Raw genomic sequence first — 15,630 nt, 5'->3', positions numbered from 1 at the left:
GGGAGCTGTAGCCCGGAGCCGACGGGCTGTGGATGCACGGTGGCAGGATGGGAAGGTCAAAATCAGCCTCCCGAGCTGAGCTGCTGAAGAACAACTGCTGCCGCTTGGCTTCACCGTCTCCAGCATCCCTCGGCATCGCCGGGGCGGCACCGAAATCCCCCACTTGCCTCCAAAGAGTGAGGGAATATTTGATCTTTCCCTTCCTGCATGGCATAGGGCCGCCGTTCCGGCTGCTGCTGGCAGGACGGAGGGCCGGGGTAGCTGCTCGTGCCACCGAAGCGAAGGAGAGCTGGGTGGCACCTGCTGGTTTATGGTAACAACGACCAGGGCAAATTCCCTTCCCCAGCAGCAGCTTTTCTGGTGGTTATTCAGTGGGGCTGCAGGGGAGGAGTTTGTGGAGCTCCACGGAAAGTTTTCCAGACCTGATCTTTATCCCTAAATGATAAACCCAGCACATTTCCTCTTTTCAAGAGCAAACGGAGGCTGAAGGTTGGTCTGGATTTGCCACAGATGGGCGATGGGGTCTGTTGGAGTCACCTGCCACTGCATTTGTCTGAGTTTCATGCCTCGCCGAAGAAGATCGGTTGGATTGCTACCAAACCCAACGGCGCCTGGCACACAGACACCGGGCACTTTGCGAACGGGGCCGGGGCCGAGGGCTTGTGCCGGTGGGAAACCTGCGCGGCAGAGCCGGGCGACCCTGGCACGGCAAGGGAAATAGCCAGGGCCACGGGTGACGTTAGAGAAAATGAATTTTTAATCCCCAGCCTCCCATCCTAAGTAACCTTATAGCCTCCGATGGCCTGGCCAAAGGCGGGGAGCGATGCCAGCGGGCAGGGAGGCGGGGAAATGCCCGCTCGTGTGGAAGCGCGGCAAAGGTCTGACGGATCTGCTCATGTATTTCCCGTTTTGTCTTCCAGCGGAGCTGAGTCCCTCTCTTCAGATGAAAAAGGTACGGTAATTTTGGGAAGTGCGGCGTGCCAAATGGGTTTGTTACGAGAAATGCCCATCCTCTGGAATGGAAATGTCAATTTTATAATGTCTGGCTGTAAAAAACGCGGTGTAATGCTTTAGTTTGATGGATAAGATTGATTTTTTTTTTTTAATACTGATTTTTAAAATTCTTATTCCTTTGCTATTTATTCCCTCTCTCTGACCTGCATAGTCCAAGAAGGCCAAGAGAAGAGTTCGATCTTTCCCAAGCTTATATCCCCACCTGCTTTTCTCTTGCAGAGGTGGCGGCCGGCAGTGCGGAGGGAGAGGGCTCAGCCGAGGAGCACCCAGTGGGTGAGCACACCCGTGGCTGATGGCTTTCCCCACACGTGGGGTGGCGTGGCCACCCTTGCACCCCCCGTTTCCCTGCACCGTGATAAAACCACAGAGTAGACACTGCTGCAACTCCCCAAGTCACTTGCTTTGCACTACTCGTTTCTCTTCAATTCACATTTGACAGAATAATTTATTAAACCCGTGTTGGGCGCATCCCAATGAGTCACATTACGGGTGGGACGCACCGGCTCCCACTGATGCTTCTCCCACCTCATGTGCATGCCATGGAAAACCATAATTTAACTGGGTGAACTGGGATGAGCCACGGGCGAAGCTCCAAAATAGTCCCAGGTTGTACGAAACATTAAAACTGAGCGTCTTGAGCACCGCAGGTGCCCTTCAGAAGGGCCTGGGTGACCCCTAAGTCTCCCCTGGCGCTGGGATTTGATGCTCTGATGCTCCTCTCTGCTTCAGTATTATTTCTGCTCTGTTACCTTATCTAACTCGCTGACCAACCTGATGCATTTCAGCTTTGATTTGTTTCCATTTACTTACCTGTGGCATCGCTTTATTTCATTCTGCCTGTGACTAACGGGGTGAAAATTTTGTTAAGGAGAGGACGGTTCCGAAAACAGCTCCAGCAGTAGCTCGGAAGAGGAATCAGGTGAGCATCGCTTATTTTCCTCCCTTTGGAAAACGTATGTTCGGTTTCAACCATCTGCTTTCCATGGGAATAGCCTCAGGGTTATTGTATGAGACTGATAATTCAGCGATTGCATGCTGAAAAGCAGAACGCTGTTTTTTCTGAGCGAACAATTTCCTACCCGCTCAGTTTGGAGCGGAACAATAACAGAGGAGCAGCAGCTAATGTGGCTTTAGCCTCGTAGACACAATACATGCAGATGTTTTTACGCCACAGTAGTTGTCCAAACACCAAGCGGCCATAAATCTGCTTAAAAGTTGGCAGCAAAAGTGGCAAAACAGGATGGACAGGAAAAGAATTAGAGGAAGCCTTTGCTGTTGATGAAAAGCCTGCGGGTTTGCGCTTCCACGGCTTACACCACCAGCAGTTTATTCTGGTTTCATGCATGATAGTCGCTAGTTAAATAATTACAAAGCTTTTTCTCGTCAGATGCGGAGGAGTTGGATGGAAGAAGGTCGGGTGAGTGCGCTTTTATTTTGCTCCTTATATCCGCCTGGCACGGCGCGAGGAAGCCGATGCAGAGAAGCGATGCACCAGGGGAGTGACATGCGGTGACCGGAGGGTGATGTAGCGCTGGCCCAGCCCTCACCTCCACATTTTTGGGTTAAACCCCTCGCTAGACAGCACACCCGGGGAAAGAGGGGTGCGTGGGGTGCGTGCACCGTGCCCCCCTTTGCAAACAGAGCCCCAGCGCAGGGAGATGCCGCTCGGAGCCGACGGTGGCCTCGGGTCACCGCAGCCACCCCAGGACCAAAATAGCATCACCGCGGGCAGGGAGCCAGCGCGCTGGCGGAGCTTTGCCTGACATTTTCCAGGCCGTTCGCTGCAGCCATACGTTTTTCTGCCTTCTCCCACGTCTGCCCGCCCAGGGAGGGTGTTGATGTCCCAGGGTGACTTTGGGATGGAGGGGGAGCGGGAGGCAGCAGCACAGCGCCTGTGTCCCCGCACGCCGGCCGCCAGCCCCTCCTCACGCCTCGTCACAACAGCTCTGCCGTGCGCGGCTTCTGCGAAATCCACCCCTCGGGCTAAAAGATTTTGCCCGACGCGTCAACTCTGCTTGCTTTCTGTCGGCTTGGGTTTACTGAGGAGGATTCAGGCACTTTTAAATCGTTTTAGGGGCAAATACGCTGCTTTAGCGCGGTGACCTGCTCGCTGGGAAGCGCTGTTGCCAGCTTCCGTGCCGGCTGGGCGAACTTTGTACTTGACACGATAAAACTCATCCCGGGGATGAATTTTTTATTTTTTATTTTTTCTAACCCCTGTGCAAATTTCCAGTAGTTTGGGAAAGTTATGAGATCTGACTGAGGTGGCATCCTGATGTTCAGCTTCATCCCCACGCCGGGCAAAGCTTGCCCACGCGGGTGTGCAAGTGCGCGTGCAAGAACTTAGTCTTAGCGACATTCTCCTTAGGTATTTTTTAACGTAAGCAAATTAAACTAGTGGGTTGTCATTGCTGAATAGGGGAGCAGAAACCTGCTGGAGGCTGAGCTATTTGCTGCAATCTTCTTTTTTTTTTTTTTTAGATGAAGAACAGGAGGAGAAGGAACCGCCACTGCACTGCAATGAATCAGGTAGGACCAGATCTCTCGAGAGTTGTTTTTTGGGTTTTTTTCTGGGCGTTTAATTACTTTGCTTTTAATGAGTTGATCTCTCTGTGTTCTCACTAGGAGCGAACTGTCTGCCCCTCTGTGAGCACTGCAGAAATGAAAACGTATGTTGATAAAAAAGACCCCAAACCCACATATTTCGCATGAGATAATCATGCAAATTGTAATTCTGCGCTCTCATCGCCTTTTTAAATACTTATTTTTCTTTTATCTACATAGGACCAGAAGGAGCAAGTGACCCCCAGGAGACTTTCTGGAGGACAACATGTGTATGTTTTATTTAATATAATGGGTTTACATTTATATTGTTCTGTTCAAGTTACTTTCCCATTCGATTTAAGTGGGAAGAAGACTGATTTGCTGCACAAATACATTTGGAGTTGTAATGGATGCCCCCAAATCCTTAAAAATAAACATTTTAGAGCAGCTTCTCATGCTGCCTCTAGATCCCCGTCCAAGAAAGCTCTTAGGACGGCTTCCTGCCTGCCTCGTCTCGCTGCGGTAATTAACATCAGGCTCATTTTGCTGTGCTTTTGGAGCCTGGACACACATGAGGGGTCTTGCCCTGCTTCACAGGAATCCTCCTCCTCCCCATTGGCACTGACCTTGCATTTTTCGTTGGACACCAGCCTTGTGCTCCCTTCTCTCCGGCTTGGAAGTTGTCGTGACTGTGTGACGTCGGGGCTGTCGGCGTACGATGTTGGCCCCGACGTCGATGGGAGCCGGGCTGAGCCCTTCGTGTAAAAGCAGCTGCTTCGTTTGCAGGAAACGTTATGCAAAACATTCGTTACAGCTATTTTGCATGCACCGGCTGGGTCCTCCCGGCCGGTTTTTAACACTCCAGCGACAGTTTAAATATAAAGACTGGAGAAAAAAAATTGTGGCTTCTGTGCTATTCAGATAAAATGCTCTGTGCTTGTTGGGAAGGGAGTTTCTCTGTTATCCTTTGCAAACCACATTTTTATGGTATTTACTGGATGGTGGAAACTAAACTCACCAGGTCACTCTTGCCCACGGCAGGGTGCAGCTGGACGCAGAGGGGACTTACCAGTGCAGCCTCACGGGCTTGATTTTTGAGGTCACGGAGGCCGTCAAGATCACGTATTCCCTCTTATCCTGGAGCAAATACGCCAACCTCGTGGAAAAGCCGTGGATTGTTGGCGGCCCCCTCTTCGACGTGCGCTGCGACTCGGCCCGCGCTCTCACCTCCATCCAGTTTCCCCACTCCCTCTGCCTGGGCGGTGAGTGGGGGCCACCGGCCCGGCGGGCGCGGGAGGTTGCCGGCTCCCCAGACGTGGGAGGTGCTGAGACGGCCCCGTGTCCCCCGCAGATCATGGCGCTGGCATGGCCTTCAAGGTTTTGCACATCAAAGGCAACGACGCGGCCATCGAGCCCTCCGCCGACTACTCGACCTCGCACGTGAAGTGGCTGGTGAGCTCGCTGTCACCGGTGGGACCCCTCATCCAGAGCCAGGAGCCCGTGCAGTACCACGGTGCCGTCATCCTCTACAAAGTCGTCGACCAGCATCCCTCCTTGTCCTTTCGGGTCTACGTGGCTACAAACAACGACTCCTTTATAAAGGTATGGCTCGCGTCATGGGGTGCAGGTCGGCATGACGTAGAAACATTGTCAGGGCTGGTTATGGGTTTGATGCGTGGAGGATGGGGTATGGGGAAGAGATGCTCTTCTCTCAGTGTTTGCATGCAATAATGATATGTATATATGTAATGAGACTTCCATATAGAAAAGGTCTGCCAAGGGAGATATGATACTTAAGCAGGTGTACCAGCCCGCGTGCTCATGCACAAGCTGCTAGAGAAAAGAGCTACATCAGAAACCTGTTTGCCACCAAAATCCACAGAGCTCAGGATTTATACCTGAAAGGGCTTCTTGTCTTCTCACCCATTCCCCACTACAATACGTAGGCGAACAGTAGGAGAGGACCACGAAGAATAACCTCTCTTTTTATTTGGGTTGCAGACAGAATCACAGCATGGTCAGGGTTGGCAGGGCCCTCTGGAGCTCCCCCATCCCACCCCCCGCCAGAGCAGGGGCACCTCCAGCAGTGGCACAGGACGGCGTCCAGGCGGGTTTGGGATGGCTCCAGAGGGGGAGACTCCACCACCTCTCTGGGCAGCCTGTGCCACTGCTCTGCCACGCTCACGGGAGAGAAGTCCCTCCTCATGTTTAGAGGGAACTTCCTATGGTCACGTTTGTGCCCGTTCCCTCTTGTCCTGTCACTGGGCACCACTGGAAACAGACCATTCCCATCCCCCCGGCACCCTCCCTTGAAGGATTGATCAGCATTGATAAGATCCCCCCTCAGTCTTCTCTTCTCCAGACTGAACAGCCCCACGTCCCTCAGCTGTTCCTCATCAGAAAGATGCTCCAGTCCCCTCATCATCTCCGTAGCCCTTTGCTGGACCCTTTCCTGCAGTTCCCTGTCCTTCTTGACCCGGGGAGCCCCGAACTGGACACAGTGCGCCAGATGTGGCCTCACCAGGGCAGAGTAAAGGAGGAGGATAACCTCGACACTCTTCTTGATGCCCCCCAGGATGCCATTGGCCTTCTTGGCCACCAGGGCATACTGCTGGCTCATGGGCATCCTGTTGGCCACCAGGACTCCCAGGTCCCTTTCCACAGAGCTGCTCTCCAGGAGGTCAGCCCCCAACCTGTACTGGTCCATGGGGTTATTCCTCCCCAGGTGCAGTACCCTACTCTTGCCCTTGTTGAATTTCATTAGGTTCCTCTCCACCCAACTCTCCAGCCTGGCCAGGTCACACCTCTTCTATCTAATTTCACCCACGTAGCACAACAGCTGCAGGAGTTTATTTGAGCTATTTTTGAGGATGGTTTTTGGTGCACAGCTTTCTGTAAAGTTTGCCCTGGGGAACAGGTCATGGCCATGTCATAGAGGTAGGGACGGAGAAGAGCCCGAGGAGCCCCATTAGCACAGGTTCTAAATGTTAATTCCTTTACTGAAGCGAGTAACCTTTAAATCGTATTTTTAAATTTTAGGATATCACAAGAGCCGTAAAACATTCCAATAAGAAATTCATTAAAATTGACAAGCCCCCTGTATGCCAAAAATTACTGCAGAAAGGCAAGAGGTATAGATTAGTTTGTGAGCCAGAAGCTGAAATAACTCCCGAGGTAAGTCCCGCACCCAACCCCCATTTCCTGCATTGCAGCTTCATTAGAAACATGGTACAAAATGGCTTTTCCTGCACTTTCCTGCCCTGTAAGGGCATTTTTCACATTCATTTGCCATTGCTGCAGAGAGCGTTTGCCTCTTAGAGCCCGAAAATTTTGGGATGAAATCCTGATGCTAAAGTCAACAGCAAAGCTCTGGGGAGATTGGCGTTGGGCTCAGATTTGTGCCAACAGCCGAATACCTCCTCTTATAGTTTACATTTTGGCTAAATATTTATTTCTAACGTTGTATAGGAAATTGAATTTGTTGATGGATCTCTCTTGAAACTAAAAAGTTACATTGAAGTCTATTTGGAGAAACCTGATGACTTCACCTTGTCTTTGGTTGAGCTGGAGTCTGATGCGACCGTATGGAAGGCAAAACTACGCGAGAGTGAGTCTTTGCTTTCCCCACCACTGGTTTGGTTTGGGCTGAAAAGCTGCAGGAGTTGGGGTATAATCCAACCCTTCGATACACTGAAATTCCTACTGGTCAAATGGCGAGGGTTGGAGCTGGAAGTGATAAAAGGTGAAGAGAAGAGCTCTGGGGGGTCGCATAGGGGATGTTGCAGTAACCGGCTGTGCGGGAGGATGCGCCACTTTAGTTTTTCTTACTGGGAATAATATGTAATTTTTATGGCGTGCTGTAGACGGTGTGCTGCGGCATGTTGGATAAAAGGGGGAAAATCATCTCATCGTATAAAATCTTAGCTCAGCAGCCGGAATCCACCCAGCAGCTTGGTTTTGTGCCCGCGACTTGTTGGCTGTAGGGCGTAGCGATGGCAATTCCTACCTCACCTTTGGTTTCCTCTACAAAACCCTTTACTAGGTGACTGGATACATTACGACCAGAACAAAAACGAGCAGAAAAGAAGCGCGGCCGGTAAGTCGATTTGAAGTGAAGTCGGTGATTGCTTGTTGTCTGTGTACCTCGCTGGCTGTGGTAGCTCGAGCCATGTGCCAGAAGTCACATCACCTCTCGCTTCCGTCTTAGGCGTCAAAAAACGGAAACCAGCCCTCAGCATTTTGGAAGAAGATGAGCTCTGTAGCAAAAAGCAAAAGACCGGCAATACTACAGGTAGAGCGTTTCCGTGTCGTTTGAAATAACAGGTTTGGGGTTGTTTGGGTTCTTTTTTTTGTATCCTGTGATTTGAATTTGAGCTCACTTTTTTAAAGAGCATGGGAGGGGATATAAGAGGGGAAAGCGCTGCTTTTGTAGATACAGGATTTGTACCTATGTTTGTGTGTTTTGGTCCACCTTCATTCATTTGGTAAATAAATGGGGAGAAGCAGCCAGGAAATTTGATTTGTAAGGGTCAGCCAAAAGGGTATTGTCTTCTCAGACTGGGCAATAGTGGCTGTTTTTGAAAGGAGTTTCCACTACATGTCCCAGACTTTGCATTTGGGATATCTCCTGAGCCGTAACCGGCTGAGATCTTCTGGGAAAAAAAAAAATAAAAAAAAAATCAGCTCCTGTTTATTGTTGACATGGGATGTCCTGAAGGACAGAAGAGCTTGGTGTCTGGGAGCTCCAACCCAGACATGACTCATTTACTAATAGTTACTTGGAAAAAATACAGGAGAAGTAATTGTAGTTCAATAAATAATGAGGAAAAGGAAATAATGAGCAAAAGTAACGATGTAGCCACCAGAGGGAGAGCTTCCATCCCTCAGAACCTCCGTTCTACATGTAGTGGGTGACAGGGGGAAGGAAAGCGGCTCAGTCTGTGGAACAGCACGGGCTGAGGCTTCGGAGCCATTGTAATTAAAGGAAAAATCAAATGTCCCGTTTTCTGGAGCAGCTGTAGGTCTCGGGAACAGCAGGTGTCTGAACTCGCTGGGAGGTAACGAGCGCTTCACGTGGCCTTAACATTACACACCTCAAAGTCTCTGGGTGGTTGGTCACCCTGACGTACCACGGGAGGTTCTGCTGGATGAATAACTGCTTATAAATGGGGGAAAAAAACCCTTTACAGCAGCCAGCGTGCAATCAGGTGGTGTCATCTTCATGAGCCGGGTGTCTTAGTCCTTCATCAGCTTTTCTCCAGCGCTTGGCTCTGCCCTCGCTGGGTAATCTGAATAATAATATCACCTTCATCGTACGTCCCCGGCCACATGCAGAACTGACAGCATCATTTAGTTACAAGTTTAATGAGAAGAGCAATGTTCAATTTGATTTTTGGTTCTGTGTCTTTTCAGATGGAACTGAAGCAAAAACCTTAACCGACCAACAGCTGATGGTGATCGCAAAGTTGTTTGGGAGGCAGTGGAGAGAAATTGCCATTGAGTGTCTTCAGATGGAAATGAAAGACATCGAGCAGATCCAGGCAACGGAAGATGAAGTTAATATGCAAAAATTTCTGGTGTTAAGCAAGTGGAGGGACAGAGAAAAAAGCAACGGTACTGCAGAAGCTTTGTACAGAAGTCTCCACGAAAAAGCGTCCTACGAGATCCTGCAAGCCCTAGAAGGTATCGCCATCTCACCGTATTTATTTAGTTACATCAGTGTGTTTCAGATGTATTTTAAGAATTCGCATCAGAGAGTACGTGTTTTACTGCATAGGTCAAAATTGTCTCCATTCTGATATTAATAATGACTTTATTTCTTGTGGCATTGTTATACTTCCCTTCAGAAACTGGTATAAAATGAATGATTTTTTTTTGCGGTGATGGTGTGGAGTGCTGGGTGCACCACCTGGCTGCCATGGCCAAACCAGTCAGTGTTATATACCCAAACCAATTCTTGGTTCTCTCAGGGAGACCAAAGAAGAGATATTTGGGGTTTTACTCTTATGTATTTTAGGAAGGCTTAATTAACAGCTTCCCCTGACGGATGACTTATCAATGCTGATCAATCCTTCAAGGGAGGTGCCAGGGGGATGGGAACAGTCTGTTTCCAGTGGTGCCCAGTGACAGGACAAGAGGGAACGGGCACAAACGTGACCATAGGAAGTTCCATCTCAACCTGAGGAGGGCTTTCTCTGCTGTGAGGGCGGCAGAGCACTGGCAGAGGCTGCCCAGAGAGGTGGGGGAGTCTCCCCCTCTGGAGCCATCCCAAACCCGCCTGGACGCCGTCCTGTGCCACTGCTGGAGGTGCCCCTGCTCTGGCAGGGGGTGGCACTGGGGGAGCTCCAGAGGGCCCTGCCAGCCCCCACCAGTCTGGGATTCTGGGATTCTGTGATGACTTAGTGGTTCGATGCCGCAGACCCGCACGTGGATGTATTTCCTCACAGCCCATGGGTGCTCCCACTGATTTCTGGGGGGGACCTTATGTTCGGTTCACCTTGTGCAAACCAAAGTTGTTCGGTGGACTGAGAACTCAGCCAGCCAAGGGGAACCTTTCCCAAAACCTAATTATATATATATATATATTATTTTTTTTTCTGGAACAGGCAAAACTTTGTTCTTTCTTAATTCTCCCTAAAAGCAACGTGGCTACTCGTGCTCCCTCGCTCACCCCACCCTCGCAGACCTGTCTGTGCCATAGCCACGTGCTGTGTGATAGGTTTTTAATACATTTATCATTCAATTTGATTATGGCAGTAACTTGTAGACATCAGATAACGTGAGCGTGTTCATGCGTGTTCCTTTCCTCAGGTTTCTCGGGGCGGTGCTGAGCTGGTGAAGCCTCAGCTAGAAGGAGCGCGGTGGGAGCGGAGCATCTCCGGCTGCTTCCCTGGGATCTCGCTGGGGTTCGGGAAGGCAGATGCGAGGCATCACCCCTCAGCGGACTGTTTTGGCAGCATCTTCCACAAGAAATGTGAATGAAATTTGGCGCGGCGATAAGCACACGTAAGGCTTTTGGGAGCAATTCCTCCCGTGGTGGATCCCGGAGTCGTGACTGGGAGCACTGGTTGAGCTTCACGGCCGGGGAAACCCAACGCTGCCACCCGGCTGTGTCTCGTCTGAGCCAGTCCTAAAAGATATGAACACTGGAAGAAACCAGTTTACCTTGTTCAGGTATAGGATCGTTATCCGGAAACGTTTTTATTTACATCAGGGAAAGATGGGGAGAAAAGTTCTGTGGAAACTTTCATCCCCTTAAAAAAAAAAAAAATAATATGGAATTGCCAAAATCATGAGGTACATTGTATTTCTCACAGGCGCCCAAGATCAGGGAATAATAATGCTAAACTTGCAGATAAATTCCTTTGCATAATCACTGTAAATATGCATAATTACTGTATATACTCGTGTACATTCAGTCCTTGTTAAGCTGTGGCTCTGTTTTCTAAAAACCCGAAGACTGGTTTCACGGGAGCACCACTATTAACTCCAGGCAGCTTTGAATTTTCCCTGGGAATTTCTTCTTCACTCTTTTCTGTATAGTCTGTCTCAATTTTTATGAGATAATTTTTTATGTTGTATAATTTTTTTTTGTACTATAAATTTTTTTATACTTTTTTTTTACTTGATTAATTTTAACTTGAATAGAATTAGGTGCTTAAATGAAAATGGGAGAAGCCAAAATCTCTGGCAGTCTGTTGGCAATGCATGTACTACAGAATTGGAAAAGATTTGGAAATAATGTTATTTGCAGAAGAGACCAGCGAAGCGATACAGGAGGTTATCTTGTTTCTAAAGACATGTGATTCTTTTGATCGTCTTCCTCTGCGTATGTTTATGAAAGGAAAAGCATACTTTTAAAAAATAAGGATTAAAAAGGAAAGATTTACACTATTTACATGTGATTTTTGATATTTTATTTTTTTTTAAATTTTAGCTATTGGATGAAATGTTGCAAGGTTGTGGTATGTTGTGGGCCATCTTTCCAACCGTCGTTGCTCCACTGCTACGTACATCCCGGGGGTGGCCGAGGGGAAGGGCTGCGTTGGTGCCTGGGACCTCGCGCGCTCTTCTGCCCATGGGGCTTTTAGGGGAAAAAAAAGCTGTGGGAGGCAGGGAGGCTCCTGTGGGACTTTCCATCCACCCCGAGGCAGAGCTGCCCTTGGCTCTTCTCTCTGGGACAAGTGAGGAGGAATTGCCATCAGGGGGACCTTTAAGATACTCAATAAAACCCAAAGTTCTAATAGAGAGAAGCAGAAATCAGTAAATCTAAGTTGAAAATAAGATGCTTATTTGTAATAATGAGGGTAACTGGATAGCGCAGCAGATGGTCAAAAGAGATGATCATAGAATCATAGAATGGTTTAGGTTGGAAAGGACTTTGAAGATCATCAAGTTCCAACCCCCACTGCCCTGGGCAGGGACACCTCCCACCAGCCCAGGTTGCCCAAGGCCACGTCCAGCCTGGCCTTGAACCCCTCCAGGGATGGGGCCTCAACAACCTCTCTGGGCAACCTGTGCCAGTGCCTTACAAGCCTCAAAGTGAAAAACTTCTTCCTAATGTTTAATCTAAACCTGCCCTCTTCCAGTTTGAAGCCATTCCCCCTCATCCTCTCACTCCATGCCTCAGTAAAAAGTCCTTCCCCAGCTCTCCTGTAGGCCCCCTTTAGGGATTGGAAGGCCGCAATAAGATCTCCCCGGAGCCTTCTCTTCTCCAGGCTGAACAGCCCCAACTCTCTCAGCCTCTCCTCATAGGAGAGGTGCTCCAGCCCTCAGATCATCCTCGTGGCCCTCCTCTGGACACGCTCCAGCAGGTCCGTGTCCTTCTTACGTTGGGGACTCCAGAGCTGGACGCAGTACGCCAGGTGGGGTCTCCCGAGAGTGGAGTAGAGGGGAAATGTCTTCAACCTTCAGGTTCTATAAATCAAAATAAGGAAGCTTTTTTTTTTTTTTAAAAAAAAGTGTATTCTCTTTCTGTAGTCTTCAGTTTGGCTTTGCTCAGTTCTTGTAGACAGAAGAAATTAAAACATTACAGTTGCATCATGGCACCGCAGCATGAGGTTGCTGTTTGGTTCAAGCGGTGGGAGTTTATAAGATTATAATGCTTATAAGATTATAATGTTTATGAGATTACATTATAATATTTATAAGATTACATGTTAAGGGCTGGTGTGGTGTGCAGGTAACGCCAACGCTTGGGGAAGAGGGGAGAGGGTGAGGATGGCAGCTGTCCCCGCGGACAGAGCGGGAGGTCCCACCAGCCCCTCGGCGTCAAAGGGAGGATGCTCGGGGGTCCCCAAAGAGATGGGAGGGCAGAGCTTAGAGAAACCAAGCAAGGGGAAGAGAGAAGAAGAGCAAAGGGCTGGCGATGAGGGGCAGCGGAGGCAGCACGGGACGTGGCCAAAGCCACCGCTCAGGCGAGGGCAGAGCCGTGGGTTGCTCTGAGTGCTCAGCCTGAGAGAAAAGCCACAAGAAATACGTCTGAGGTGAGTAAGTAGCGGGAAAGAGGATTTTAAAATACGATACCAGTGCTGAGGGTTACTATGGTACCCCTTTACAGCCCAGCCATATTCAAGGTATTTTAATAATAATAAATTAAATAGAAAATAAATATAATAAAATATAATAAATATAATAAACATAACAAATATAATAAATATTTATTTGTGTTATATCTTAAGGAAGAAAAGAAGTCACCACAATTTTTATGCAAACTCTAATTTTATTAGGCAATAAATAGAATAAATAAGGAATATCATCATAAGTGAGTTGATTATTATAAATACGTTTCAATTTCTGAATAAATAAAACAGTTAAGATAAATCACAGTTGAGTGTTCAGTGGTTTGAGAACATTTTGGTACTAGGATGTAGCTTATTTTCTAGAAATCTAGAAGTTGACTGTGATAGCTTAAAAGGCACTGACAACAGCTCGCTAAAAGGTGATGTAAAAGAAACCCTGTGAAATATTACGCGCTAGATTCCTTAAAAGCCCCTAACCACCTCACAGGGTATTGACCCTATTATTTTTTTCTCCAGAACATCCTTAGGTCAAATTTTACAGCCAAAGCGCTGGAGGGCTGGGCGCTTACATCGAACTCTCCGGAGAGGTCAGGTAGTTCATCACTCTGTTGATGGTGACCGTGCGGATTCGGAAGGCGTGAAGGAAGCTGCAGAGCCTCATCCGCGCCTTGAAGGAGGTGAGCCCCGCGCCCGCCGAGGGCTGCGCCACGCTGCTGCCGCCGCCGGTCTTCAGCGCCTGGGGAGAGGTAGGGACGTTAAAAACCATCGCTAGGAAGTTGCTAAAACAAAAACCTCTTTAGATTTTTTTTTTTCATCCCCTGAGCGATAAAGGAGAAGACTTGGAAGTGAGAATGTATTCTCATAAATGACAAATTTTAAATATTTAATTCTATAGTTGATAATTAATATCTAATAGTAAACCAGCTGTACTTTCCTTGAGATAAAAATGTCCATTCCAGCACAAAGGCTCTTTCTGCCTAGGAATAAAGATGCTCTTTTATTAATAAGCCTACAGCCAGCTGTGTCTAGCCACCCCTTAGACTGAGCTCATCTCCCAGTGGCCAGAACCTCCAGGCTATTGGGAGATAATGTGTCAATACAAAGGCAATTAACTTTTTTTTTTTTTTTAAAGAGCTTTTGTTAAACAAGTTTGTATTCCCTCCACTCACTAATAATATTTCTCAAAGCTCCGTACACCCTATGTCATATTTGGTATACCAGGTGTATTATATTTCGGTATTTGGAAGAGAAGTGGAGCTGTGTCCCTTTTACTCCATCTTTTATTCTATTTCTGGGTTCTCTGAGGAACAGGCAGCAAATCCTCTACCCCATCTCCTTGTGAGAGTGGAGCAGTGTGAAAGAAGGAGTGCTGCTACGGAGCCATACAGCCGAGTCCTGACACGTTGACCTTATCAGCAAGGCAAAAATATGAAGTGTGACACACAATTCATAAGAAACAAATCCCTTCTAGGCAACGCAGTAACAGGCGATTTTTGAATGTCCAAATTAAAGAAAGGTCACTATTTGACTGACTGCGGGATGGAACACACTGGGTTAAAAACTCTGGTTTAAGACAGAAATAATAGAAAGGAAGGAGGCGGAAATACTTACTTTCATCATTTCATCAATAGTTGCCAGCACCTTTTGATCATTGAAGTTCCTCAGCTCTGCCCTGTAGGCGTTCAGATCCTCATAGATGCCCTGCAGGCATTTACTCTGCAAAAGGCAGAATTATTAGGGCATGCGGGAATCTGTTGTTACATGCTTTAAACATACAACAGGCAAAAAAAGGGGTTCTTTTGGGAAACTTGCAATTTACCATATCAAAAGTAGATCTTTCCAGCGCTGGACAGTTTTCAGTCTGCAAATTAAAGAAGAAATGAGACACGGTGATTTTGTGGAAGTGTGAATTACACAGCTGTTGCACGAAAATATGATGCTGAAACTGGATGTATTTTTTTTTTTTTTTTACCCCTGGATCTTCAGATGTACAAGCTTTTATCGTGTTGATTTGATTCTTCGTGATATCTTCAAGATCAACCTCGTCAAGGGTACATTCAAATCCCAGGGTGCCGAGCTCCTGTGTTAAAAAGGGAATAAAAAAGGGTCATTGACTCAGCTTCACGGTACTGTGTATATATATGTAAATACACACAATTATAAGTGGGGTGTCACAGCTGTCTGCGCTTAGCTGAATCCTAGGAATGAGGCTGTGTGAGGACTGTGGTTAAGTACAAATCTAGAAAATAGATTAAATCTGAAATTCATGTGGCAGTTGTGTTTAAAGGGAGTAAGCTCAGGCTTTGCGCAGATTTGGTTTATATGTTGTTGCGAATTGCACTGCCTCCATTCCTTTAAATTATTCTCTCAGACATTGAATCTATTGAGAACTTTATGTCACTATTGTTTTAAATGTAAAGTTTCTCTTAGAAAGTGAAAAATAACTAATACCATCCGCACAGGCATTTCACAGTGCTCACTGACCCACTGCAAGCGTGGGAACAGTGCACCTATTTTGGGGGGGGGGGGGGTTGGGGTGCTCTGAAAACCA

The 15,630-nt window shown here is 47.8% G+C and overlaps 2 protein-coding genes across 2 annotated transcripts in view; one reads left to right on the top strand and one right to left on the bottom strand.

Annotated features, from left to right (window-relative positions):
- Window positions 1-47: 47 nt before the first annotated feature.
- On the top strand, window positions 48-10,539 carry LOC104285964. The gene is made up of 16 exons (XM_009884492.1): window positions 48-313; window positions 921-952; window positions 1,234-1,287; window positions 1,883-1,933; window positions 2,402-2,431; window positions 3,496-3,543; window positions 3,640-3,683; window positions 3,799-3,848; window positions 4,600-4,820; window positions 4,910-5,160; window positions 6,598-6,732; window positions 7,027-7,165; window positions 7,601-7,654; window positions 7,766-7,849; window positions 8,971-9,314; window positions 10,369-10,539. The coding sequence occupies exons 1-16, from the start codon at window positions 48-50 to the stop codon at window positions 10,537-10,539; spliced, it is 1,974 nt and encodes a 657-aa protein (XP_009882794.1).
- Window positions 10,540-13,644: 3,105 nt separating this feature from the next.
- IL12A (interleukin 12A) overlaps window positions 13,645-15,630 on the bottom strand; it is a 16,091-nt gene continuing 14,105 nt past the window's right edge. Inside the window, exons 2-5 of the mRNA XM_009884491.1 lie at window positions 15,052-15,159; window positions 14,899-14,940; window positions 14,691-14,795; window positions 13,645-13,815 (exon numbers count right to left, since the gene is read on the bottom strand). Of these exons, the coding sequence (XP_009882793.1) occupies window positions 13,645-13,815; window positions 14,691-14,795; window positions 14,899-14,940; window positions 15,052-15,159 (426 nt within the window). The remainder of the gene's footprint in view (window positions 13,816-14,690; window positions 14,796-14,898; window positions 14,941-15,051; window positions 15,160-15,630) is intronic.

The sequence above is a fragment of the Charadrius vociferus genome, unplaced genomic scaffold (assembly GCF_000708025.1).
Source record: "Charadrius vociferus isolate BGI_N301 unplaced genomic scaffold, ASM70802v2 scaffold104, whole genome shotgun sequence".
NCBI classification, from domain to species: domain Eukaryota; kingdom Metazoa; phylum Chordata; class Aves; order Charadriiformes; family Charadriidae; genus Charadrius; species Charadrius vociferus.
The sequence above is the reverse complement of the archived record's forward strand: the minus strand, read 5'-3'. Positions and strand labels throughout refer to the sequence as shown.